General features: G+C 36.7%; 1 protein-coding gene across 2 annotated transcripts in view; it reads right to left on the reverse strand.

Moving 5' to 3' along the window:
* The window catches only part of PDSS2 (decaprenyl diphosphate synthase subunit 2), a 186,409-nt gene that overhangs the window by 20,857 nt on the left and 138,917 nt on the right, over positions 1–26,635 (reverse strand). For both annotated transcript variants that reach the window (XM_032484631.1, XM_006187429.3), the window contains exons 5-7: positions 15,605–15,778; positions 14,554–14,685; positions 22–54 (exon numbers count right to left, since the gene is read on the reverse strand). In XM_032484631.1, coding sequence (XP_032340522.1) covers positions 22–54; positions 14,554–14,685; positions 15,605–15,778 — 339 coding nt within the window. The remainder of the gene's footprint in view (positions 1–21; positions 55–14,553; positions 14,686–15,604; positions 15,779–26,635) is intronic.

Consider the following 26,635-nt stretch of genomic DNA (forward strand, 5'->3'; position numbering starts at 1 on the left):
GAATGTACAAAATCTACCTACCTTAGCATAGTCTAATCTTCCTTTCTCTTGAGCCTAAAATAGAAGAGAGGGAAATTAATTAGCTCCTTAAAAATTATTTAGTATTTCTATAACTTCTGCTTTTCAAAGAATAAGTCAACTCTCTCTCCCTCTCTCCTATCTCTATATATCTATATAGTGAAAGATACGTAACTTTCAAACATATTGAAAAGTTGACAGAACAGTACAATGAATGCACACATACACGCTATCCAGATCGGATGTAGCAGACACCATGACTCTTCACCCCTCCATGCTTCCGCACACATCTTGTAAGCAGAGGACATCTCATACGTGATCATTTTCAAATTAAAAAAACTAACAGTAATGCCACATCATCTAACATACAATCCATATTCAAATTCCTCCAACTGTCCCAAGAACATCTTTTACAGCTTTTTTTCTCAAACTGGAATTAAGCAAGATTCACAGACTGCATTTGGTTTTTTTTTAATTAATTAATTTATTGAATGCATTTGGCTTTTATGTCTCTGTTTAGCCTTTTAAATCTAGCTCCCTTCCCCCATTTGTCAAGAAATGAAAATTGTTAACTTTTTTTTCATGAAAATAATTGACTTTTTGAGGTGACCAGGGCAGCTGTCTTATCAAATGTCTCTCTTTTTGGATCTGTCATATTATTTCTTCATTGTGTCATTTAACTTGTCCTTGTTTTGCTTACAAACTGAAACTTGGGTCTGAAGGAGCTTGCCTGGATTTAGGTTAAACATGTTTGGCAAGAATACTTCCTGTGGAACATTATGTACTGCATAATGCATCAATTCCGGAGGTAGAAAATGTCAGGCTGTCCCACTCCTGGTAATGCTATACATTTGACCACTTGGTTAGAGGGGTGACTATCAGATGGTTCCACTGTAATGACATATTTCCTTCTGTTCAATTAGTAAGTAATCTGTGGGGTCAATTTTTTCCCATTTTTCTTGGCATAATTTTTATTATGCCATATTATGTCAAAAGACCCCCACCTCCATTACACCTTCACCAGAGATGGGTGAGGAGACATCCATCCTGTATGAGGTCAAATTTTATTTAAAAATATTTTTAGTTATTAAAAAACAATTTAAAATTAAAACATATACTCAAAAGTGTTACACATCAAATCTGAACATAATAGAGACAACCAATGTGTTAGTCTTTGCTGGCAGGTCAGCTCATTTTTTGTAGACTTCACAATAAAATTTCTCCTGCCACCTCTGCACAGAACAAGAGCCCTTCAAGTTACAAACTGGTGAGGTCTTGAGACCATTTTGTTCCTTAGTTCAAAATGACACTACATAGATAATGAACATGGGCAGATTACTTTCATGAGAGAAAATGAGATCTGTATAACACTAGTCCTGACTCTTCTTGCTGCTTTATAATCTTTCAAAAATTTATCCAAAGATGCTTGCATTTTTTCCTATTTTCATAATAAGCAACTTATAATAAGACACTGGCACCGTCACAAATGCTTCTGAATAAAAATTGAGACTTGCATGGTTTCAATGAAACAAAAGGCCTCTGCAACCAATGTACTATTAAAAAAAATGGGAGTTTTCAATCTGCTCTTCAAAGATTTTTTTGGGATCCAGAATTTTCAGTGAACTAAGAAGAGGCTGAACCTAATCCTGAGATGCAACATACCAGCATGAATATGAGTCGGTTCTTGCAGATATGTAAAAACCAGGTTTATTCTTCTCTCTGATCAGATATTTCATGCTGACTTGTTTGTCTGTCTATGGACATCTTTTCCCAAGAGGAAATAGTTTTGTCTATACTCCCCACCCTCTAACTTCTGCAGGCAGGGTAGGGAGCCCCTGAGCTCGTCTGCATAGTGCACTCATGACCCAGCTACTGACTTTCACACTGTGCAAATATGAACTGGCCTTGATCCTATGAATAATCCATGGCTTGTGACCAAAACTTCAGCAGCAGCATTTCACAACGTGCTTAGTCTTTATGTTCTCAAACTCCCGGCTGTCTCTCAAATTCATTTTAGGTTAAGAGTTATCCGACATGGAGGCCAATCCTGTGGTCACAAGTTTTCCACCTTGTTCATCTTTTCAATTGTTCATCCTTCTCCTAACCTTGCTGATTAGCATGGGCTGCTCAGGCACAGTGCTCTTCCAATGACGCACAAACTGGGAACTCTATGGATTACTCCTACCATCAAACAACTCATTCCGCAAACACATCTGCCACTTCCTCACTACCTTCAATCTTCTTTCCGCTCTAACCAGCTCCTCTTTGTTCTAGAGCCTTTAACATTCGCATCTTCCAGTGTTTAACACAAAGGACATGTCAAAAGCATTAAAAGTGGTATTTGTTGAAAGTTAGAAACTTGAAAGTAGAAAGCTTTCATATCTTGACGCTACAAGGTAAAAGTGTGGAGAAACTAATTTGTATGATTTGGGTGGATTTTTCTTTTTGGAGGTGTTGAGCCATTTCCTTGTTTGTCTCAGGAAAAAAAAATTCAACAGCAATTTCTTCAGGTAGTAAAAGTGACTATAATACTGTTTGTAGGTAAGCTAGAGTAGTTCTATCACAAATTTTTGTAAAACCATTTTTCCCATCACATACTTTGTTTATAAACTAATCATCTCAGAGAATTCCATTAATTTGAAGTACTTGTGCTTAATCAATCACAAGCTATTTTCTTTTTTTTAAATTGAAGCATAGTTGATTTACAATATTATATTAGTTTCAGTTGTACAACATGGTGAATCAATATTTTTATGGAATCACAAGCTATTTTCAAACTCTCTCATTTTATTTTGTATCCTTTCTTGGCCATCACCCTTTCACCCAATAGAGATATGCTTTGCTGGGGATGGTGGCACTGAAACACCATGTATGAAAATCTGTATTTGCTCAACATCAGCTCTTGAGTGTTTTGAAAGCTGAGACTAGAAGCCTACATAAAATGACAGCATGACTGCCACAGCCATTACGATCTGAACAGAGTGTAAGTGTTGGTATGCAGCTCACCTGAATGTTCTTTTTATTTTATCACAACAAACATTCCAGTCCTGTGAAACCATTTGATCCCTGACTTCTTTTGCTTGTACATAAAAGTATCATTTATTTTATAAAACAAATATTTAGGTCTTTACAGGTATATGATATATATTTCCAGCTGCTATGTGAGTTAATGTATGCCAGACACTCACCTGAAAGTACACACCCTGATATAAAATTTTTTTTCACAAAAAGCTTTTAGAGTTTATAATACACAGCAAATTGGAAACAAATGCAAATGATGATTTAATTGCCTCCATAAATATTTCTCATTAAACATTACCGATTCTGTTTCTCTGTAAAATAGTTAATTCACGAGGGTTGGGGGCATAGTTTCTGTCGCACCTGTTGGTGCTCATTCACTCAATACTTATCTGTTGTGTACCTACTATGTGTTAGGTACTGCTTAGGCATTGGAGACACAGTCAGAAACAGAACAAACAAAAATCGCTATCCTCTAGGGGGCTGCATAGTCTTGTTTTCTCAAGCAATCTCCTTTTAGAACTTAAGTGCCACGAGAGCAGGGATATTTTCTCTCCTGCTCAGGATGTTAAGATCAGTGCTGGTAGATAGCAGATGGTCAGTAATATCTGGTGAATGAGTGAATAAAAGGATAAATCCTTTTTCTTTATAATCATTGGTTATATACTGCTTATTCAGGAAACTTAGAAAGCAAAGTTCCTATTACTCACTCCTAGGTCCAGGAAAGCTGGGAGTTTAGATTCAGTCAGGATGTAGTTAACGTGGAGACATTATCTGATGCCTTTCAAGTAATTTTTACTTACAAATACTTTATTGAACAATACCATATTTTGGCTTTATTACTCAGCTTCTATTTATAAGTAGACTAAAGAAGGGAATCTATAGAAAATAAATTCAAAGAGTTCATGAAACTCAAACAACAAAAGGACAGAACAGAGAAGAATGATCTAGTAGCCATCTCACTGATGCAGCGGCCTAGACTAACTATGTGCCTTGGTACCAGTGTACTGGAGGGAAAAGCGCCTGAGTGGAGGTCGGGAGGTCTCAGGAGATTTCACATGCACAACTCAAAGCCTCAGGTGCTAAGTGGGCCCTTTCTATGGAGGGGAAGCAAATGGCCTAAGATCTTAACGGTGATCACTCTAAAGAGGCACTGTGACCTCCCGGGAAGTGGATCTGCTGGGAGCCAGAAAATATGGTTTCTAGTCCATAATAGGTTAATACCTCAAGTAATTTTAAAATTTTTGTGTGGGTCTTCATTTTCCTATCTGTAAAATAAGTGTACTGGGCCAGACCAGGCATTCCCAAATGCTGGGCTCTCACAAATGCTGAGCTGACTATATCAGAATCACCTGGGTAACTTGTTAAAAATGCAGATCCTCAATACTGTAGCCCTGAATTCTGACTCATTTGAGGATCACTGGTGTGGACTGTGTCTAATGTCCTTTACAATTTATGCTTCTGTATGAGTCATTGTTTACTTCAAAGGCTAAAAAGAGAACAACTATATAAACTCTTTAAAGTTTCAAGGAGAATGGAGTGCTGTAACTTTCCCCCCTTTTTCTGACATCTGCCACTTACCATGTATATTTCTAGCAGAGCAAGATATTATTAAAATAGCTTTCTCACTGGGGCCCAAAATAGGCTGATATAAAATAAATGCAGACGGTATTTCAACAGCCAGCAGTCCTGAACCTCTTCCTGCCACACTGTTCATCTCCAGAAGACACTGTAAATTCAGCCACACATGGCAATTCCCTGAGGGCTTCATTACTTGGGTCTTTAAAAGGGATTCACTCATCTTTTACCTCCTGTAGGTGTGCTTCTTGTCAATCCAGGTCATGCGAAAAGAAAGTAATTTTTCCCAGTCTTTAGCAGTTCACAGAGAATGTGTGGTTTGAAACTTGTTTTATCTTAAAAAAATGTGAACATAGACAAGCTAGTGTGCCAGCGCTCATGACACTGTCAGGCCTCCTCTGACAGCTACGGCGAGCACTGCAAAACAATATTCTACACCAAAGCAAACAAAGCCAGCGCTCTGATTGAGAGGATGCACAAGGGATTAATTCCAAAGGTTTATATACCAGCCTCTGCAGACCAAAGGCAGATAGATTCCCCATTGGTAAGTAATGGATGTACAATGTGGTCTTTTTCTTTAAGAAACAAATGCTTTTTTATAAGTCAGGTAACAAAGAAGGATTGGATGACATAAATGAACTGTTTCCAATTTTCAACTCCTGTTATCTGGACTTGAAAGTTGGATATGGAAAAACCTTTTTCTAAAAGCAGAAAACTAATATTCCACAGCAGGGAGTGCAGACATTGCTAGAGACTGATCATCTCTAACTTATCATGTTATTCTTCCCTAATGTTACCGGCTATATTTTAGAATAACAGTCAATTTAAAAAAATAAGATTCTCTTCTTAAACCTTCAAGAAAAACTACTCTTCTCAAATTTTTTAGCCAAAAGAATATAACGAACACTTGTTTGCCCTCCAACTAGATTAACGAGTTGCTAATATTTTGCCATCTTTGCTTCTCTCTAGATGATCATTTGCTAACTATTTGAGAGTAATTATAGACATAACGATGTCTCATCCCTAAATACTTCAGCAAGTATCTCCTAAGAACAACAATACTCTCCTACATAATCACAAACCCATGATCACGTCCAACAAGTTTAACATTTACTATAATATTTAAGATAAAGTCCATATTCAAAATTTCAGGCCCAACCAATAGTATCTTTTACAGCTATTTTTATACCAATCCAAAATCAAATTAAAAATCATGCATTCCTTTTGGATGTCATGGCTTTTTAATCTCTTCTAATCTACAAAAGTCCCCACACTGACACCTTTTCTGTCTTTTATAACATTGGTGTTTTTAAAAAGAATCCATGTTGGTTGCCCTGCAGACTGTCCCTTATCCTAGATTTGTCGAATTGTTTTCTCATGATTAGATTCAGGTTAAAACATTTTTGAGAAGACAACTACAGAGATGATGCTGTACACTTCTCCATTACATCTGAAGTCACACAATATCAGATGTCTCATTATTGGTGAGATTGTTCACTTCTTCCTTTTGTCTTCAATAAGTAATCTGTAGTGTGCTTTGAGTCCATGAGAATATTCGGTTTCCTACTAACCATTCATCCAATTGTTTTAAATGATTATTCATTAATAATCCTTGTTTGAGTAAAAGATTACATTGGTGACTGCAAAAATAATGATACCTTAAGGGTCTGCCCTGGTACATGCAGAAATACTATTGACTCCTTTAGAGAAAACAGGTCTTACTGAAAACAAACTCTCTGCATTTGCTTTGATATTAGGAGGTGGGGTTTAGTTGTATATATATGCACGCGCGTGTGTGTGTGTGTGCGTGTGTATGTATGTAGGTATGTGTGTGTATATATGTATGCGTGTGTGTGTGTGTGTGTATATATACACATATATATGAGATTTGTTGGTGGACAGAGAAAAGCAGGAAGGTTACATCCATCCTCATCCCAGAATGATTTGGGTATAGTGTATGAGGATTTAAAAAGGTCACAAATCAGAATTCTACTAGATCTGCTAGTCCCCAAGTAGCTCAGCCAGCTAGCTCAGTTTGGTTTGGGAGGAGAAGCAAGCCTTGTTTTGCTGGGCTCTCCAGTTATGGAGCTGGAAAGACAGTAGAATATAAAGAAACAGGGCAGGCTTTTTCTTTGATATCATGACAATTCTCACCTACTAATAAGAGAGCACAGAGGGTATCTACAGGTCAACACCCTTCTGAACTGGACTGCTTGGGTACCTGATTTTACCATCTCTTTCACTTGGGAAAGTTAATTTTTGGAGGCAAATGTGAATGTCCATGGAATTAAATTTCTTGTATTCTCTTCCCTTGGTTCAATGGGAGAAGAAGAAACAGACAGATGCAGAAGGCTGTGGTACCCCATAAAAAAAGAAGAGGGGAAGCTTGTATTATCTACATAATAAATCTCTCTCTGTTTAGAAGTCTCGATACTGCTCTTAAGCCATTTTTCTTGCTGTGCTCTCTTGGAATCTGGAAGAGACATGAAATATAAAACTGCAGTTTGACTAAGAAAAACAAAATCTACCCAGATCTCAGAAAGGCCATGAGCAGGGAAATCAGGCTGATAGGAGAACTGAGTTATTTCCTCCAGTGGTCAGGTCCCAAGGTGATGGTCACCAATCCTGATGGTGTACCCCAAGCTCATCATGTCAAAAATCAAGTTTATAATGGTGTTCCCACTTTATTTTCCTATTTTTATTAATGGTACAATTCTGCCTGTTACCCACGCTCAAAATCCTGGTTTTGGCCTCTGACCACCCTGCCCCAGTACACATTGGCCAGCTTCTCCCTGTCATATCAGTTTTCAGGTCGTAGACATTTTCTCTTTGAAATGAGTTTTATACCTAACTTCCTGACCTTCCCATTCTCACTGCCAACACTCTGATTGGGACTTTTTCTCTGCACTTATCAACAGAGTCCTCCAAACTTCCTAACTGGTCTTCTTTTCCATAGTTTCTCCTTGCTCTTTAGATTCTACATAATGCAGCCAGATATACCTCCCTAAAACACATTTCAGACCATGACATTACCTGGCTCAAAAACTTTCAATGTCTGCTCCATGACTTCTGAATCAAGCTCACTTTCTACAGACAAACATCCCCAAATTTTTCCTTTTTTAAAAAACTGAGGTAAAATTCACATAACATGAAATTCATTATTTGACTAAGTGACATTTAGTACATTAACAATGTTGTGCAACCATCACCACTATCTAGTTCCATAATATTATTTTTTTTCCAGAATATTTTTGTCATGTTGTAACATGTATCAATACTTCACTCTTTTTCATGGCTAGATAATAATCCACTGCATGGATATACTATATTTGTTTATCTATTCATCATTACTGGACATTGGGTCATTTCCACTTTTTGGCTATTGTAGTTATTGCCGTACATGTTTTGTTTGAACCAAAGTCTTTTAGTCATTACGTACTTTTTCAGCATTTCTTCATCTGTCTCCATAGTGTCCTATGTTTTTTACCTACCATCCAAACTGTAATAATTTTTTTTTTCTTTGAATACATCACATGCTTGACCACCTGCATCCGTTTTTCCTGGCTTCTGTTGTGAAGGAAGCCCTTGTTCATATCTTTGCTGTCAAGATCTTCTTCTTCAAGGACTATCTCAGATATCACCTACTTCACAAACCCTTTCTTGACTCTTCCAACTGGATTCAAACTCTCTTTCCTATGAGCTCTGCAAATGGCATCAATTACAGCATTCCTTATATTTGTGTGTTTCTTTTTACGAGGCCGCAGATCAGCCTCAGGCAATTTAATCCTGTATCTCCTGTAGTCAAGCACTTTGTTTCCTTAAGTGCAACAGAAAACCTTAAGAAACATTTTAATTTAAGGGATATTTAGAGCCATTTCATAGTATGTGGTCTCATATAGTCCTTTCAAATGCCCATAATGTACATCCTCTATGGCAGAGGATGTCAATATTATTCCTTTTGAAACAACTCAGATAACTTAAATAATTAGAAAAATAACACACAGCATTAATGAGGACTCTCTGAATGTGGACTTTCTCTTTTGTTTAAAAGTCTATATGTGTGTGTTATGTTCATGACACCAGCCTTGCCTAGTAATTTTTGTTTCACTTTCTGAGAAGAAGTAAAAGTGGGATACCCAGGGACAAGTGAGTTATAGCTTAGCACTGGTAATATATAGTTCACTTAAAGTATTTTATGGCTGGTTATGACAGTGTCAGGATGTCACAAGCCTAAGTGACAATTCAGTACTTTCAGAAATAGCCAAGAAAATATAATCATAATTCTTATTTCTTCAGGTGACTTATAATGGCAGCAGAAAACTAGAAGGATCATTAAAAATAAAGCTTGCTGACCTGCATTAGCCCTTGGACTCCCTGAGAGAGTCAGAGCTCTGTGGTTCTCTGAAGGATTCTACTCTCTTTTATTAGGAATCAAAATGATAGCTGAGTAATGACTTTCACCTCTCTAGGATGAATCATTCACTATCAGTATTTTTACCTGATCATTATTTTTCAGCAGCTACAAATTTAAATTTAAAATTAAGGTAGGGAGGGATCTATAGAATTTAGTATGCTCAAATTTGCTCAACAAATATTTTTCAGTTATTTCTGGTCTGCCCTGGTGCTCTAAACTGCTTCTTACGAAAGTACGTAGTGTGTGTGTGCCTGTGGGTGTGATGGAAGAGGGCTATCTAATCTTAAGATTTGGGGAGGAGGGGGAAGTTGGAAGAGGTAGGAGGGCCTGATATGAATATTCCAGAGGTGTTCTGCTTCATGGCTTCACAGTGATGTTGAATGGGCACTAAGGGTATGTAATCTCCTCTTCCTTTCCTTGTCTAGTCATTAATTCTCTCTCCCGAAGCAGGAAATCAAGAGGGTAGGATGGGACACGAACCTGTCTGAGCAGAGCAGGGAAGTAATTTTACATGTGATAATAAGAAATCATGGATGTCTCCCAACACTGGGAGCAAGATTTTTCTATTTCTCAGTGTCAAAACCAGTATTAAGCTTCTAATAGAGATGAATATTTTTCTTATAATGCATCTCTTGCCAAAGAGACCAGTTCTTATTTGAGAGCTGAAAGGGACCTGAGAAGTGATCTGGTTCAATACCACTGTTTCACAAAAAAATAAAAATAAAAAGGATGTGAAAGAAAGTGATTAAAGTTAAACAGATACTAGCAGAGCCCAAACGAGAATCCAGGTTTTTCAAATCCTGGTCCTCTATGGGCCATTTCTGCTATACCAATCTTACTCTTTTTGTTTAACAAAACAGGCTGCTACCAAACAGCCTTGTCCTGTGGAAACCACACCACACACACTTTTTGGACAAACAGTAACTCTATAACTACTCCAAGTATGTCACTATGTCAAATACTATGGGTGATTCAAAGGTGAATTTACTATTATCTTTAAGGATCTTACAATAAAATTCAAAACTTTGGAGAAGAAAGTATCACAAAAATGCAGAGGAGGTAAATATCACACAAAAAAATTGGAGAGCGTTAGAACTAACTTTAGGATTGATAAACAACCTCCTTGAGATTTAGAATAGATCTTCCCTCTCAAATTGTGTCCCCTAACTCTGACTAAGGGGGCATTCACAGAATAATATCATTATTGTAGAAAGCTTTATATAAACATGAATATAACTTAGAAAATTAAAATAAATTTAGGGAAGGAGTATTTACTCTGAAGAATGTTGCTCTCTGCATGACAGAAACTGCTTATTTCTATTTGCTTCAGATGAATTCATCTTCTCTTCATCAGTGAGATGACTGATGACTCAGACATGCAGATATAAGGAGAAGGGCCCGAAGTCCACGGAGCAAACCACAGCAGCCTGGCAGAGCCTTGAGGTGGGCAATAAACTGCCAGTCTCTCTTGAAGGAAGAGGATTTAGAAATAACCCCAGGGGACTAAGGTTGGAGGATAGAAACCTCACCTGCTCACCGGCATCATCTCGTCAGAGTTTACTGAACTCTGGACACGATCTATTTGATTTACTTGAGTTAATGCCTAAGGCATAGGCTATGTGGAAAGGATATCCCTTTGAATTGAAAATCATGAGGATAATGATTTGGAAATATTTTACCAGCTGTTTAAGAAATCCAGGACTCTCATGTTGTCTATATTTACAACTTTGTATACTTGCAAAGACATCAAGAGTTAAACATGTCCCTATTCTGTGAAGCATCTTTAAAATTCAGATCTATGCTACTCTTATATGTATATGCATATATGTGAGTAGCCAACGGAGAGTTGATAGCTTTCATTCAACATATTTAGCTGGATCTTTTCAAACAAAATGTAAGTCTGTAATGTATTCTAATGTAACACAATTAGAGCTACTAACACCATCTGTATATAAATTTTTGGTTCAGCTGTCAAAAAACAAACAAATATACCCTTGTAATATAATATTCGATACTTGAGTAATATTTCATTATACTACATACTTTAACTTTTTTCTATTTTTAAATGGATCAATTTTCATTTTCCTTTTACAACTATATAGTATTTTATTACATATTTTAATATGTAAGTCTTTGCCTACATCTGATATTTTTCTTGAGATACATTATTAGAAGTGCAATTACTATAGCAAAGTATATGAACTTTTAAACTAAAGATTTAACTATAAAAACAAATATGTGTAATAGTATACAAAAAACATACTGTATATGTATTTGTTTAAAAAGTCAAATGATACAAGACTTCTAATAAAACATCCCAGCCCTCTCCAGACCTTGTCTGTCTCGTGTCCCTCTTTAGCTGTATCTTCTGTTTATCTTCAAATATTTTTCTTATTTGATTTTTAAATTTTAAACATTATCTATTATTCCTACTATAAAAGGAATAATTACATTTCTTACATGACCAAACACATTCCTTTCCTCTACCCTCCCCCACCAGTGATTATACTTTTGGTTTAAATACTGATTTGATATTTATGTTTTTGTGCTATATAAATATTGTTTTCTGAGCCATGTAAAGTATTATGATTATATTTCCTTGTACATTAAAATTTTTTTCATTACAGCTAAGAACAGCCTCATTTTATTCCATATGTTTATTGTGGCTGTTTTGAAAAGTGGGCCCCAAATTCTTTGAAATTGTTCCCATTGACAGGTGAGGCCTACAGCCCCTTCCCTTGATTCTGGGTGGGCTTGTGACTATTTTGATAGGAGACCATGAAAATGACAGGTGATGTCAGATGTTGGTCATAAAAGAAGATGCAGCCTCTGCCTTGTGCTAGAAAACCTGTGTTTGGAGTCCTGAGCTGGCAAGTAAGAAGTCCAGCTTCTCTGAGGCTGCCACACTGTGAGGAAGCCAAGCTAAAAAGAGAGGCCATGTGTGAGTACTCTGGCTGGTCAGATACCTGGTTTTCTTGACAGCCCAGCCCAGGTGCCAGGTGTGAGTGGAGCCTCCAGATGATTCCAGTCCCCAGCATCACTGAATCACCTACAGCCTCTGAGTCTTTCCAGCTAAGGCCCCAGCTATCATGGAGCAGACATCCCCTCTGTGCACTGTCCGAATTCCTGACCCACAGAATCCATGAACATAATAAAATGCTTATTTTAAGCAGCTAAGTTTTGGGATAATTTGTTATGCAGCAGTAGTGACTGGAACGCTTAGTCCTCTATATTCCTATTATTAATTGTCCCTAAATTCTCAATATGGTCAAGTACATTAGGGAATCATCAGTTCCATTTTTTTCCTTGGAGATATTTTTTCTAGACATCTCTGTTCTCTTATCCCAATCTGGCCTGGATGCAGAGCCATCAGCCCAGGACTTGCCTGGCTGAGACACAGTGTATCAGTTACTTAAGGATGTGGGCCCTGCAGCCAGGCTGCCTGGGTTTGGACCCTGACTCCACCACTTGCCAGTGCTATGTGAATGTGCTCAAGTTAATTTTGCTCCGCCTTGGTTTCTCATTAGAACAGTGTTGGCACATGGTAAGTGCTCTCATTGTTGGCATTCTTGTTGGTTCTTATTCTTCCCTTCATACTGTCCTGGGAACTTCCATTGCCTCACAGCCATGCCTGATGTCCTAGTTCCTAAATTCCACGTCTTTTTCTTTCTTGATTACTCCCTTGTCTTGCTAGAATACAACACCAATTCCCTAAAAAAAGATGCTTGGTAGGTAAGTTTTTTGAGAATGTTTTAAATCGTCTTTAACATCACACTTGATAGTATGACTGGCATAAAATTCTAAGTTGGAAACAACTTTCTCTTTGAATGTTGAAGTTATTGTTCCATTGTCTTGGAGAATTCAGTATCACACTAAGACCATTCTGATTCTTGAGCCTTTGTACATAAGTTTTTCTTTTTCTTTCTATAAGTATTAGGGTCTCATTTTTACCTTTATTGTCTCAAAAACTTGACGTTGATGTCACTTGGTGTGTATCTTTTAAAATTCATCATTTAGAGCACCATTTCGATTTGGAAACACAGGTTCTTCAATTCTTAGAATTTCTTTTCTTTTTAATTCTTTGTTAATTTTCATCTTCATTTTCAGTTTTCTCTTTCTGGGACTCAATAGATACAAGATCTCTCAAATTGGCCTCTAATTTTCTTATCTTTTCAATTTTCTATTATCTTTTTGGTCAATTTTCTGGGAGATTTTCTTATTTATATCTTCCAATCTTCTGATTTTTTAAAAAAAAATCTGCTTTCATATTTTATAATTCTGATTTCTTATTCTTGGATTGTCCTTTTTAATGTATCACCTGTTCTTCTTTCATGGATTTAATATCTTATCTCACTAAGTATACTGATGATAGTGCTTTTGAAAATGTCTTTTTTCCCCCCTTGCACTGCCTCTGTTTCCTCTGGATTCCCTCTTTTTATCAGTTTGCTTTTGACTCCTTTCCCAGCAGAGGCTGTGCTCTAATGCCCAGTGGTCCTCTATTACCTATTCTACTTCAGCTGGATATTCTGTGCCCTTCATACTCTGAGGCTTGTCAACTGGAGGCCTCACTGTATGACAGCCAGCTGGTCAGTGATACAGCACGTTTACTGAGGGAGCCCCAAACGTCCACATCTGCAGGTCTTTTTTCTGGGTTTGACAGTTTTCCTAGAAAGGAATTCTCTTTTCTACCTGGTGAATATGAAGGATTTTAAACTGGCTGTCAGCATTTTGAGAGCCTATGAGGGAGGAGGTGCGGGAGGGGGAAAATCTTATCTTTTGGAAAGCAGCTATCCTTAGGCTCTCTCTACTTTAATGATGGCGTCCACCCTCACCCAGCTGTGCCTGGTTCTCCAAGTGCAGAGTCTCAGAACCACCAAGTTAAATTCCATGAAGCTTTGGATAAAAGGGCAAGAACTCTTTGTACCAGAGTTTCTGAATTAAAAGAAACCCCCAAAAGTTCCCTCTCATCTTCCATAGCTTCCCTCTCCCGCAAAAAAAAAAAGTGAGAAATTCACCCAATTCAAGTCCCTTTACCCCTCCTGCTTAACCATACTTTCTTTTTTTTCTTTTGATAATGCCTCAGAACTTGAGTATTCAGGGTCCAAGTTTGTTTTAAAATAACCCAATGAGCTGACAGACGGAGCTCCTGGAATTCTGCAGCTTGTGCTAGAGTCTACAGATGGGAAATTGCCGTCAGTTAAAGGGTGGTGCTATTACCATAGCCCAATTTTTGAAAGCCTTTAGGAAAAAAAAAATTATCTGAGTTAATTAGCATTCACCACAGGCACTAGTTTTGTATTGCAGTATTCTAAGAACTCAGAGAATAAGAAAACAGTATTTCCGTCTCTAACTTTTAACTAACATTTATCTCTCAAAAATGTAGATTAGAAAGTAAGAGTTTTACCTGTTATATGAATAAGCTCTTATAGCACTGATCTATATGATCTTTACGGATGATTAGTCTTAGATCATCACAAAATATGAGTTATGTTCTGGTACGTAAAATAGAAGTAATTTCATTTTACCTCTCCAATCTGCTTAATCCATAAATCTCTTCCAAGAAACTCCTGATGTAAGACTACAGGAGCTGAGTTTAGATTAAAAGTCAAGGAATCACTAGTCTTTTCTTTAATAAAAGGCTGGAGATCAGAATTTATCTAGAAGGAGTAGACAAAAGAATTAAATCAGTGAAATGCATATACACTAGCATGTTTTAGTCATATTCAAAAATTACTAGTAAATATAGTGAAAAATTAAGCTTAAGGAATATAGTTATTAGTTATACTTTAATAGGCAAAAGAACAGTTCATATGATTAACAATAATCTTTAAAGTTCTTTAAAATAGTTTTCCCCTAACATAGCCCTTTTTTAACCAGGCAGCAGCCTTTATTTTGCTTTTTAAGTTCAAGGTAAGGATTTAGGAAAAGATTTAATAAATATCATTTGCTTAATAAGCTATTCAAAGATTTAATAAAATATGGAAGAAACTCATCTGGAGATACTACATATATGTATATATTTTCCCCCTCTTATGAGTTATTTAAGTAACATCTAAGAAATATATACTAAATGGAATTTTAAAATTACATATACATGGAGGCAACAATATAACAGCTAATCTTGAGACATTTTGTATTTCATTATGCCTATTCAAAAGAATCAGTTATTAGAATGAAAGCTTTCAATTTCCATGTATTTCTAAATTTCATTAACTTTCCACAATTTACTTTACATAGAAACTATAAGGGAACTGTAACAAAAATGCAAATATTTTTCCATTCTGCGACTGGCAACATTACATGTTACTTAATAACTTGCAGGAGTTCTTTCAAGAACCTTGTTAGATGGTAAGAAAAGACAAACATCACAAATACGGTTTAAGTAAGCTTTCAATCCAAATTATGCAGTACTCACTGATCATACTGTTTATATGATAAAATAATCACCATGTATGATAGATTTTATGCAGACTATAAGCAGTTTTTGAGATATAAAAGTAGTTATTAAATGGTAAAAGGCTTCTATATCATTTTAGTTATTTAAATACTAGAAAAAGAGAAAGAGTGTGCAAATACCTTATGACTCATGGCCATGTGCTTCCCATACTGAAATGCCATATCCTGAACCTCAGCATCATGCTTCGCTAATTCCATTGCAGCTTGGCAGCTCTTTGCTAATAAGGCACCATGGGAGAGAAAAGTCTGCTCCTTCCAAGTCGATATTCCAATATCATCTGTGATACGATTTTCCTAAAAAATGTAACAAAAGCCAAGATAAAAAAGAATTTAGGAGTAATTAAATTGTTCTGGTTTTTGAAGAATAAGAGTTAAGAAATGAACTATTCAAAACAATCAGGCTATTGCAACAAGACAGAACCAAAAGATGCTGAAGCTTAGTTCTACCTAAAGAGAACTAAGGGGGTAGGAACTGCTTTTTTAAGGTAATGGGGAAAAAAATGAAAGAAATGCTGAAACAAATTTTACTTTGAGCTAGGGAACATCTATTAAAATATATTTATAGGTTAAGGCAAAATTAGAGGCTTGGACCTTCAAACTATCTCTCTTCTATATTCACATTAGTTCTTAATTGAGTGGTAATATTCCAAAATACAAGAATCCTATTGCCTTTAATTTATGTGAAACTGTCAAGGGCATAATGAAGAAACTGTATTCTCTTATAAACAGTTAGAAAGAAAAATCAGAGACGAGATTAACCCATTGTAATGGAGTATGATTTAAACTACCCTATTCATCAAAGTTTATTCCCATAAGAAAAAAACAAGGTGATAAGGGAAGATATAACTATAGTTTATTTAGTTTCATCTTTTTACATTATGAAAATCATGGTACTATCTGTAAGTAAGCATACACACACCTACTGACTCTAGATGAGTGATGCCCAATAAAAACATACTGTAAGCCCCATTATGCAATTTAAAATTTGCTAGTAGCTACATTAAAAAAGTGAAAAGAAACAGGTGAAATTAATCTTAATGACATTTTATCCCAATATATCCAAAATACTATTTCAACATATAATGAAAATAAAATTATTATTAATATTTTATATTTTTTATACTAAGTTATCAAAACCAGTGTGTATTTTACACTTACAGCATATCACTAGCCAAATTTCAAGTACTCAACAGGAACAGAGAGCTGGTAGCTACCCTAGGGGACAGCTCTGCTCTAGGCAGTGAGCTCTCTGAGAGCTAGAATGATGAAGCAACATATAAAACAATGTTCATATTATGGTGTTTTGTTGAAACCTCAAACTAACTAGAATCCACTCAGAAGGATTAATTAACCCAAACACTTTACTTCCTGCCACCAATACCATAATCCTCCTTCCAACGTTATTCATAGACAAAATAAAAAATAGTAAGAAAACTGAAACAGAGACCATTCAAAGGTGATCTCAGATTTAGCCCACTCACCATGCTGAAGGGAATCTTCGACACATTGGTCAGATTAAATTCTCAACTTAATTAATGCCTTTACACAAAAAGGAGTTTCACTTATAGTTAACAGTTGCATATATGCAACCCAGCATTGCAAAAAAGTCATAGGGGAGAAGTAGTGCATAAACTGCTTTACAAAACATTAGGTATAAATAATAACATTTAATTTTGAAATTATCTTCTTGTTTGTAGTAGTTTTTTTAGTTTCAACTCTTTTGGTTTGAAATCTGAGATGGATTTTAAAATGTGCAAAGTTTATATATCATATTAATAAACCTGAAATAAAAACCATATTATCTCTCCATGTATACCGGAGATGCATTTGACAAAATTCAACTCCTGTTTTTGATGGGAAAAAAAAGCACTAAATAAAATAGGAACCGATGTGTATTTCTTTAATACAACAGGTGCATGTGTATGCATGCATGTGTGGGGCGGTACGTATGTATGCTTGCACACACGATCACCCAAAAGTCAGCAAATACTTTATGGGGAAACACATGAGCTTTTCTTTCTAAAATCAGGAATAAGACAGAGATGCACACAATATTACTGCTATTTAACAATGTAATAGAAGAGGTAAGAAAAGGACAGATGTATAAAAATTAGAAGAGTTTATCACTATTTGAAGACAATATAACTGTAAATTGGGGAAAACCAAGAGACTCAACTAAAAAAACTACTACAAACAAGAAGATAATTTAGTAAGGTAGCAGCATATAAAACTAATGTAATTTATAATGAACATAACAGATGTATTAACTACAGCTTTCATACATTAAAAACTAATCAGAAAGTATTATAAATGGGATCTTCTATTATATCTATGGAAAAAAGATTAAAAAGCTGGGAATATACTTAGAAAGCGATTCTCCCCTAGAACCTCCGGAAAGAATGCAACCCTACCAACATCTTGACTTGGGAGCTTCTGACCAATGAAAAAAAACTTTTCATCTCCCTCAAGTTTCACTCAGTGTTGGTGAGGCTGTGAAGAAACGGGCCTCTCAAATATGACCAGCAGAAGTGGAGGCTGGATAGAAGTTCTGCAATGCCCATCAAAATTACAAATGTATTTGCCCTGTGACCCAGCAAATCCTATTTGCAGGAATTAATCCTACATAAAGTCAAACATGTGAAGTTAAATACATATAAGGTTATGGTCTGTTGTTCATCCAGGTGCCAGAGTGATCCTTTTGAAACATAAGCCAGATAGAACCATACTGGCCTCTGTGATATTGAACTAACACTCCAGGCCTGTTCATCCTTCAGGCCTCTGCCACCCATTGTTCTCTGTCACACACTCTCCCCAGATGTCTGCACAGAGTGATCCCTCATTGCTTTTGGGTCTGTAATTAAATTTCACTTCCACAACCCTTCCCCATCATTTCCTCTCTCTTTACCCTGCTTGGAATATTTTTCCTTGATACTACTGGACCCCTGATGTAGTTCTGTGTTTAATGGTTTATTGCCTGTTCCCATCACTAGAATGTCAGCTCCATGAAAGCAAAGACTGCTTTGCCCTCTACTGAATCATCTGCACCCAACACAGTCCATTAGGTGCGTAACAACATTTGCCGGGTCTTTACCTTTCTTTTCTTTCTTCTCTTTCCGTTTTGTCCACCTTCCTCTATCCTTCTTATATTGAGCAAAAGAAAAAACTGAAATAATTCTCCCTGAATGCCTTCCTACTATGCAAAGAATCAAGATAAGCTCTACAGCATAGGATTCAAAGCAATGGTATCAGGTAATATTTCTGGCATTTTCTCCTGCCCAAAATAGCCCCTTTGAGGCCTGCATTTCAGCAATACAGGACAATTTGCTGTTTCTTGAATAAAGTGTGTATTTTCAAATTTGTGTGAATTAAAAAAATATTACTCCTTTCAAAGAGAATATCACCTCCCATTCCCTGCCCAGTAAACTCAATATATCCAGTTAAAATATCATTTCTTTGAGAAACATTCTCAAACATTCCCAAATACTTTCATCCTTAGACTAACATTACCTTATTCACATTTCAAAACAGCACTTAATTCTCTCATAATTGTATGATTGCTTATTTGTCTTTTCCCTTGAGGACTGGATATAGTCTTAGTCACTTTTACATTTCTAATCACTTAGGCCATATTTAATTTTCAACAAATGTTTCCTAAGTGAATAGAACTGTGTTTATCTGTTACATTTATTAAGTAATTGCATGTTCTTCTAAAAAATTTAGAAGTGAATGAGTAGATATATCCATACAATGGAATGTTACCCTGCAATAAAAAGGAAGGAAGTGTGGACACATGCTATGCCACGGTGAACCTCAAAAATATTACGCTCAGTGAAAGCAGTTGCCCATGAGACCATATATTGTATGATTCCGTTTTTATGAAATGTAGATTAGTGGTTGCCTGGGCTGGGAGTGGGAACTGTAAATGGCCATGAGGGACCTGACGGGGTGTGTGTGAAAATGTACTGAAACTGACTTACAGTGAAAGTTGTATCACTCAATAAAGTTAACTAAAAATCATTGAATTGTATGCTTGAAATGGGTTAATTTTATAATATGTGAAGCATATCTCAACATGAAAGAAAGCAAAAAGGGTAATGAACATAAAATTTTACATTTCTTGGTCTCAAATGCTTAAATTAACATTTAAAAAATTATATGACTAAATTAACTGTGGCTTGTATATCATCCTCATTTACTCATATAATATTTATTTAGGTTATGGGTTAGGCTCTTTGTGAAGCAATACAGATAGGAAGATAATTATTAATGGGTATTTATTAGAAAATAGCCTGTCCTCAAGAAGTTCATGGTCCAGGAATGGCATCTATATCTATACCTACCTATATGTGGATATAAATATAATAGATAAATCAATAAGATTCAGTTTTATTTTATTTTCCTTATTATGATTAAGATATATTTTATTATCCATCATTTCTACATTTTAAATTATGCAAGTTATAAACAATCATTGAAAAAATCAGAAAATTCAGATAATCAAGAAACCATTAAGGCCTAGTCCCTTGAAATCTGCTATAGTAAGTTAATCAGGTCATAAGTCAGTAATTCTGCTCTTAAGTTAATCAGAAAATTTATTCCCTGAACATTAAGTTATTACCTATCATGAACTTGGTTACCAATGGAACAAAGCTCCTCCATTCATTTCTGTCAGCTTGCCATGTATAAATTAAGAGACCATGCTCTGTTACAAAGGAAAAGTTAATGTACAACTGTGAAATATCAAGAAACCATTTTGACAACCACACCCAACTCAGTATCTTCAGATATCAGACATATAGAACTGGTGTGAAATGAATGTAGACAGAATAAATGAGACTCAGATATATGTGCAGCATCAACTTATATCTGTACAGTTTACAAAAGGGAGATACATTCAGTGGATATTTACTTTTGATGGGGTTTTCTTTCTTTCAGAAAGAATATATATCAACATACCTATTGAATGACTGTCAGACTGAAGTGTATTAATTTAAAAATGTAGGTCTCTTATTCACTGTAATATGACCTTTTTGCTCAAGTAAGGCTGGTTCAAAAAATAGGGAAAAAGGCTGAAGCTTACAAGATGATGTTTCCTGTGACAGTAGCACTGGTGGTTTTACTCAGATGTAATATGCTGTTCTGCCACTGAGTTGCCCAGGGGTCGTGCACTTTGAGTTGCTTTCCTAATGGTAGAAATACATTTGTATATACCTATACACATGAGACCAAAGTGTGTTTGTAAGGTGGCAGCTCGGTATTAAAGATTTAGTCCATGGTCACAGATTAAAGGCAAAACAGCTGATCCAGGAAGATGTCCAAGCCTCAACTAGAACCTGCCAAGCCAAACTTCTACCTTTCATATTATCAGAAAAGAAGATGTTAAAAGAACTTCAAAGAAAGTATGCAAATATTTCCTGTTTTTATGCTTCCTACTTCAGATTAATATTCTGAGCTGCTACCTTTATCATTTATCTTTAAAATAAATCCTTATATACTCATGCAGCATAAATTTGCGTTTGATAAGAGACCAGGTCTCTCAAAGGCCACATTTCACCATTTAAAATGTTTGCTTCGAATTAGTCTTTTCAGTTATTTTAAGAAGGTGAACTAGAGCCAAAACGTTTACCAGCCTTAAAAAAAAAGCCAAGTTAAGAACATTTTCAATAAAGACTCTCTAAATCTAGGGATAAGAAAGAAGCATGAGGGAGAACAGAATCTAACATTTTCTGGGAGCCAACTTAATGATGACACTTTCACATTCATTATTATATTAGCTCTCAAAGGTCTTAATTATCATTATTCCCATTTATTAGGCAAAGAGATTTGAATACTGTATTTTGATCAAGATCAAACATTAGTAAGTGGTAGATATAGATCTTAACTGAATTCTATTTTGCTTAATACATAATAGAAATACATGCAAAATATCTTTTATAGTTTAAAAAGGTTGTATTTAAGAGTAAATCACGTTTCATCTGTTTTTCAACAAAGTATTTTAAACCTATAAATTAAATCTTTTAATAATACCCACTAAAGAGATCCAAGAATCTATAGAGCATATAAATAAAAAGATTAGATATAATAGATATAGTATTTTTCCAGGAATCCCAAGGAAGGGGGGAAAAGTATAATTCTTTATTTAGCAGCACATCTAACAGTATGAAATAATTTGCTTTGATTTATAATCCAGTCATATTGGATACAGTAATGTAGGTATCTGGAAACTTTACATCTGTGTAAATCATGAGAGAGAAATTGATAAGGTTTGATAAATGTGTATAACTAAAGTCTGTTTTTAAAAGTGCTTCTATATAATAAATAAAGCTATCAAATTTTTACTCACACATTAAAGAGAAGGGTTGCCAGGGAATTTAAAAGTCAAGAATTCTTTGGTCTAAGGCCAGCCACCCCTTCCTGTACTCCCTACAGTCAGTTCTTGCTGCAGAGGGGAGAAGGGAAGACTATTTTGCAGCACAAATCCTTCAGCAGCGGGTATCCTTGGGATAGGGAAAGCCTTGAACAGCTAGAGGGCAGCAGATAGTCTTCAGATGGGTTGCACAGTAGGGGCATTAGGGAACATTGAATAATTCTTTGAGATGAACAACAGCACTAAAGGGAAACTTGGCTTGCTTTGAAATGTGCAGTGTATGCTGGTGCTTGACATACCACGTAAATATGCAGTAGATGCAGGTCGATTAATTTTTTTGTGTGTGCTTACTATGCCAGGCACTATAGATTTGAGAATTGGGTATTACTCCTTGGCTTTTAGTAGAAGTTCAGCAACGGAGAAACACAGTACATAGAAACTAGTCTGGTATGTGAAGAGAGAGCTATGCTTACAACACAGAGAAGGGAGTGACCAGTTTTATCAGGGAAGGCTTCAGTGGGGGAACTGTTACCTGAATCTAGTTCTGAATAATAAAATGGAATTAGCCTAGAAGATAAAGTTTGAATGACTCTGGGGCATCAATATCAGTCCCATATTATTGAAGCACACAGTGGGAGAGGTAGGTAGAGAAAGACAAGATTACTTATGTAGGTAAGAGGCCCAGAGGGTTGGACCTTATTATTTAGGTGCCAGGAAACTGTCTTCAGCAGGCAATTATATGATTGCAAGTGCAATGAGATGGGTTGTTCCAGAGGCAGTTTGGATTGGAGGGGCAACAACTGGAAGATCCACTAAGGGGTGAAGTGCTATGTTCCAGGTGAGCAGGGATGATGCTATAAAGTGGTGGCCAGTGGGGACGGAGAGATAAGAACTATCTGAGCTGCTCAAAAAGTGAAACAAAATAGCTCCCTATTGTGGACACAGCAGATGCTCACCAAGGAACCACTTCCCTCTCCTGCCTTTCTAACAAACCCTAATTTTGTTCAGGTAGTCGCTGCTCTTGCTAATCATAAATTTAGGAATGGGCATGTGGTCCAATTGTAGGCAGTGAGACATGAGGAAGTCTACCACAGAGCTCCTAGAAAGAGACTCAGATAAAAGTGGCAACTGTGGATGTTGATTTGTCTTGATTAGACACCCCCAGGTCTACTGCAGCCAAACTGCCACAAGTTTGATAATAAAAAAGGACATTAGGAAGCAGAGCAGAGATGGAGGAAACCTTTATATCATGGCGTTGTCATGTTATCCTTGATGCCTGACTACCTCTGCATGTTGAGTTAGAGTAAAATATATTTCCTTACTTTTAATTTAATTGGATTTCCCATTTTTTTGTGTGTATGGCTGAAAGCATTCCAATGAATTCATTCCTTAAGATGAAAAACGTTTATTCTATATGAAGTCTACACATGCCAACATTAACAAACTACTAAAACATTTTAGGAAGAATTTCCTTAGGATGGAGTATTAGTTATCTACTGCCACATAACAAATTACCCACAAATGTATCATCTTAAATCATTAAATATTTATTATCTCAGAGTTTCTGAGGGCCAGGAATCTAGAAATGGCTTAACTGACTGGTTCTGGCTGAGGATTTCTCATGAGGTTGCAGTTAAGTTGTTAGCTCGGGCTCCACTTACATAAAGGGGCTAAAGAATTCACTCCTGAGCTCATTCACATGGCTGTTGGCAGTAAGTATTAGTTTCTTGCCGCTTTGGTCACTCTGTGGGGCTGCTCACATGACATGGTAGATGGCTTCCCTAGAGGAAGTGACCCAGTAGAAAGAGAGTGAGAGCACATCCAGGAAGGAAGCTTCACAATTTTTCATAACCTAATCTTGGAAGTGACACACCATCATTTCTGCTGCATGTTATTAGTCACACAGACCAACCTAGTACAATATGAGAAGGAATTAGACAAGGAACACTAGGAGGTAAGACTCACTGAGGGCTATCTTGGAAGCTGGTTACTAGAGATGGAGTCTATGATTAGAATTATTGGGTCAATAGATCTGAACGTTTTGAAGTTTCTTAAACATTCTGCAAGTAGTTTTATAGAAGAGTTCTTAAATGCACACTGACCAGTCAGGTTTGAGACTGTCTTATCACTGAATAGAATTACTATTTTACCCGCGAATTTAACAAGTGAAAAGTGGCATTTCATTTAAATATGGGAAGTAATTTCATTGATTAACCATTTGTATTTCCTCCATTTATTCATTTGTTAAAGATTTACTGAGCATCTTCTAAGTACAAGGCATTGTTTTAGGTGTTCATGCCAGTGAGCAAAACCACAGCGCACTCAATAGTTCTTACAGTCTGGTAGGGAAGGCAGATGATCAGATAACCACATAGATAAACACATAACTGCAAACTGAGATACTTCCAGTGGGGAAAATGAACATACTTTTATGACGGCAGTAATAAAAGGACCTGACTGAGACTGGAGCTTTGGGAATAGTTTCCTTGAAGTGACACTTGAGCTGACACAGGAAGGGTGAATAAGGGATAAATAGTAAAGATGAAGAAGTAGGCAAGGATTGCATGATAGCTTGCAATGATCACACAAACAAAGGAGAACAGTATGTCTGGGGAATCAGGGTAGACTGGGGCTGATAGGTAGACAGTGAAGGTAAAAATAGTGCAAGGCGAGGCTGGAGGGACAGACTGGGCCAGATTATGCAGGGTCTTTTGGGTCACTTATGGGATTTCAGTCTTTATCCATAGAGTGGTGGGATGTTACTAGGGGTTGAAATGGAGGCACAACAGCATCAGATTAAAATTCTGAGATCCCTGGTAGTGTGGAGAAAGACTTGAAGATGGGAGAATTGCATACAGGGAAGTGAAGGAAGAGGTTGTTGGAATAGCTAAGGCAAGAGATGACGGCATCATGGACCACACAAAAGGGGTAGGCAGGGGGTAAAGTCAGGCTGCAGCCTGTGCCACTGATGGTTGGAGAGTGAGGGCATCAACAAGGTACTGCTCTTGACTCCTGCCAGGGACCGAATGTATGTGTCTCTACAACACTCATATGCTGAAGCCCTGCTAGTGTTTAGGTCATATTTAGAGTAAGGAAGTAATTAAGGTTAAATAAAGTGATAACGGTGGGGATCAGTGTCCTTATAAGAAGAAACACCAGTGAGCTCTCCTGGCTCTTTCACCACAGTTTGAGCACACAGCAAGAAGGTCACCTGCAAATCAGGAAGACAGCTCTCACCAGAAACTGAATTGCTAGAATCTTCATCTTGGACGTTTCCAGAATTGAAAGAAAATAAGTATCTATTGTTTAAGCCACTCAGTCTATGGTATTTTCTTATGGCAGCTTGAGCTGACAAAAAAAAACTACCTTCTCTAAAATCTTAAGATTCAATCAGTGTGTTTTGAAAGTATATTTATACTCTTCCTCCCAACATCTTTTCAGCATGGTCTTAACAACTAACATGTTGGAAAGATCTATATTCTAGCTATCTTTTTTTGGGGGGGGGGTATCAGAAGTTTTTTTTAAATTGAAGTATAGTTAGTTTACAATGTTATGTCATTTTCTGGTGTACAGCACAATGCTTCAGTCGTACATGAATACACATATATTTGTTTTTATATTCTTTTTCACCATAAGCTACTATATATTTTAGTTATCTTTATGCTATTTCTGTGTAACAAACCACCCCAAAGCTTAGTGGCAAAAAACAACAGCCATTTTATGATCACAGATTCTGTGAGTCTGGAATTCAGGAAGGGAACAAGAAGAGGGCTTGTCTCTGCTCCATGATGTCTGGGACCTCAGTTGGGAAGACCTGAAAAGCTGGGGATGATTCAAAGGGCTAGGGCTGAAACAGCCGAATTACCAGGGATCTACTTGCAATAAAATGGCTTTTTCACCCACACATCAGGCCCATCTGGGATGGATGTCTGGAGCACCTTACCCATGGTCTCTCACAGCATGGTGGTTAAGGTCCAACAGGGAACAGACAGAGTGTTTCAAGAGAGTGAGCAATTCTAAGAGACCTTTTCATGGCTCAGCCTGAGAATTCAGTTAGTGTCACATCTACAGTACTCTACTGATTAAGGCACTCACAGTCCCACTGAGGTTCAAGGGAAAGGGTCATAAAGCCTCACTACTTGACAGGAGGTGATGGGAGGAGAGTTAAGGAATTTGTGGCTTTTTTTGGTTGTTGTTTTTAATCATCTCAGTCTACAAATGAAGAGAGTGTTCAGGAGAGCAACTTGCTTTCTCTGCTCCCTCCCAGTTATGCTTCTGGCTAAGCTGATGATACAGGAGATGGAGCAAAGAGCCGTGGGGCTAAGCCTGGTGAGGGGCAGAAGATTTAAGGATGACTCATAAGGTTTTGACTTGAGAATCTGGATGAGTGGTGGTGCTCTTAGTGAAGAGAGAGAACAACAGAATGGGTTTGGAGGGAAAGATCATGTACTGAGTCTGAGATGCCTGAGACACCTTCAGGTGGAAATACTGAATAAGCAGCAAAATGTTCAGCTCTAGAGCTCAGGAGTGATCTGGGATGGAGATTAAATTGGGACTCACTGGCATATGCAGATGGTAATTGAAGGCTTGGGCTTCATTTTCTAGTCTATTCTTGTCCTGTGATCAAAATGGTATTCTATTAAACAACTTACAAGCTTAATAATGATGTTTCATCTCTCAGGCAAATAAACTGCCTTTTAAGATGTTTTGCTGTGATAGCTGTCAGTGAGTGACCTGAAGTACCTCTAAATGGCATACAAATTCAATTTAAACATGTATCAAAT

Source organism: Camelus ferus, chromosome 8 (genome assembly GCF_009834535.1).
Source record: "Camelus ferus isolate YT-003-E chromosome 8, BCGSAC_Cfer_1.0, whole genome shotgun sequence".
NCBI lineage: Eukaryota > Metazoa > Chordata > Mammalia > Artiodactyla > Camelidae > Camelus > Camelus ferus.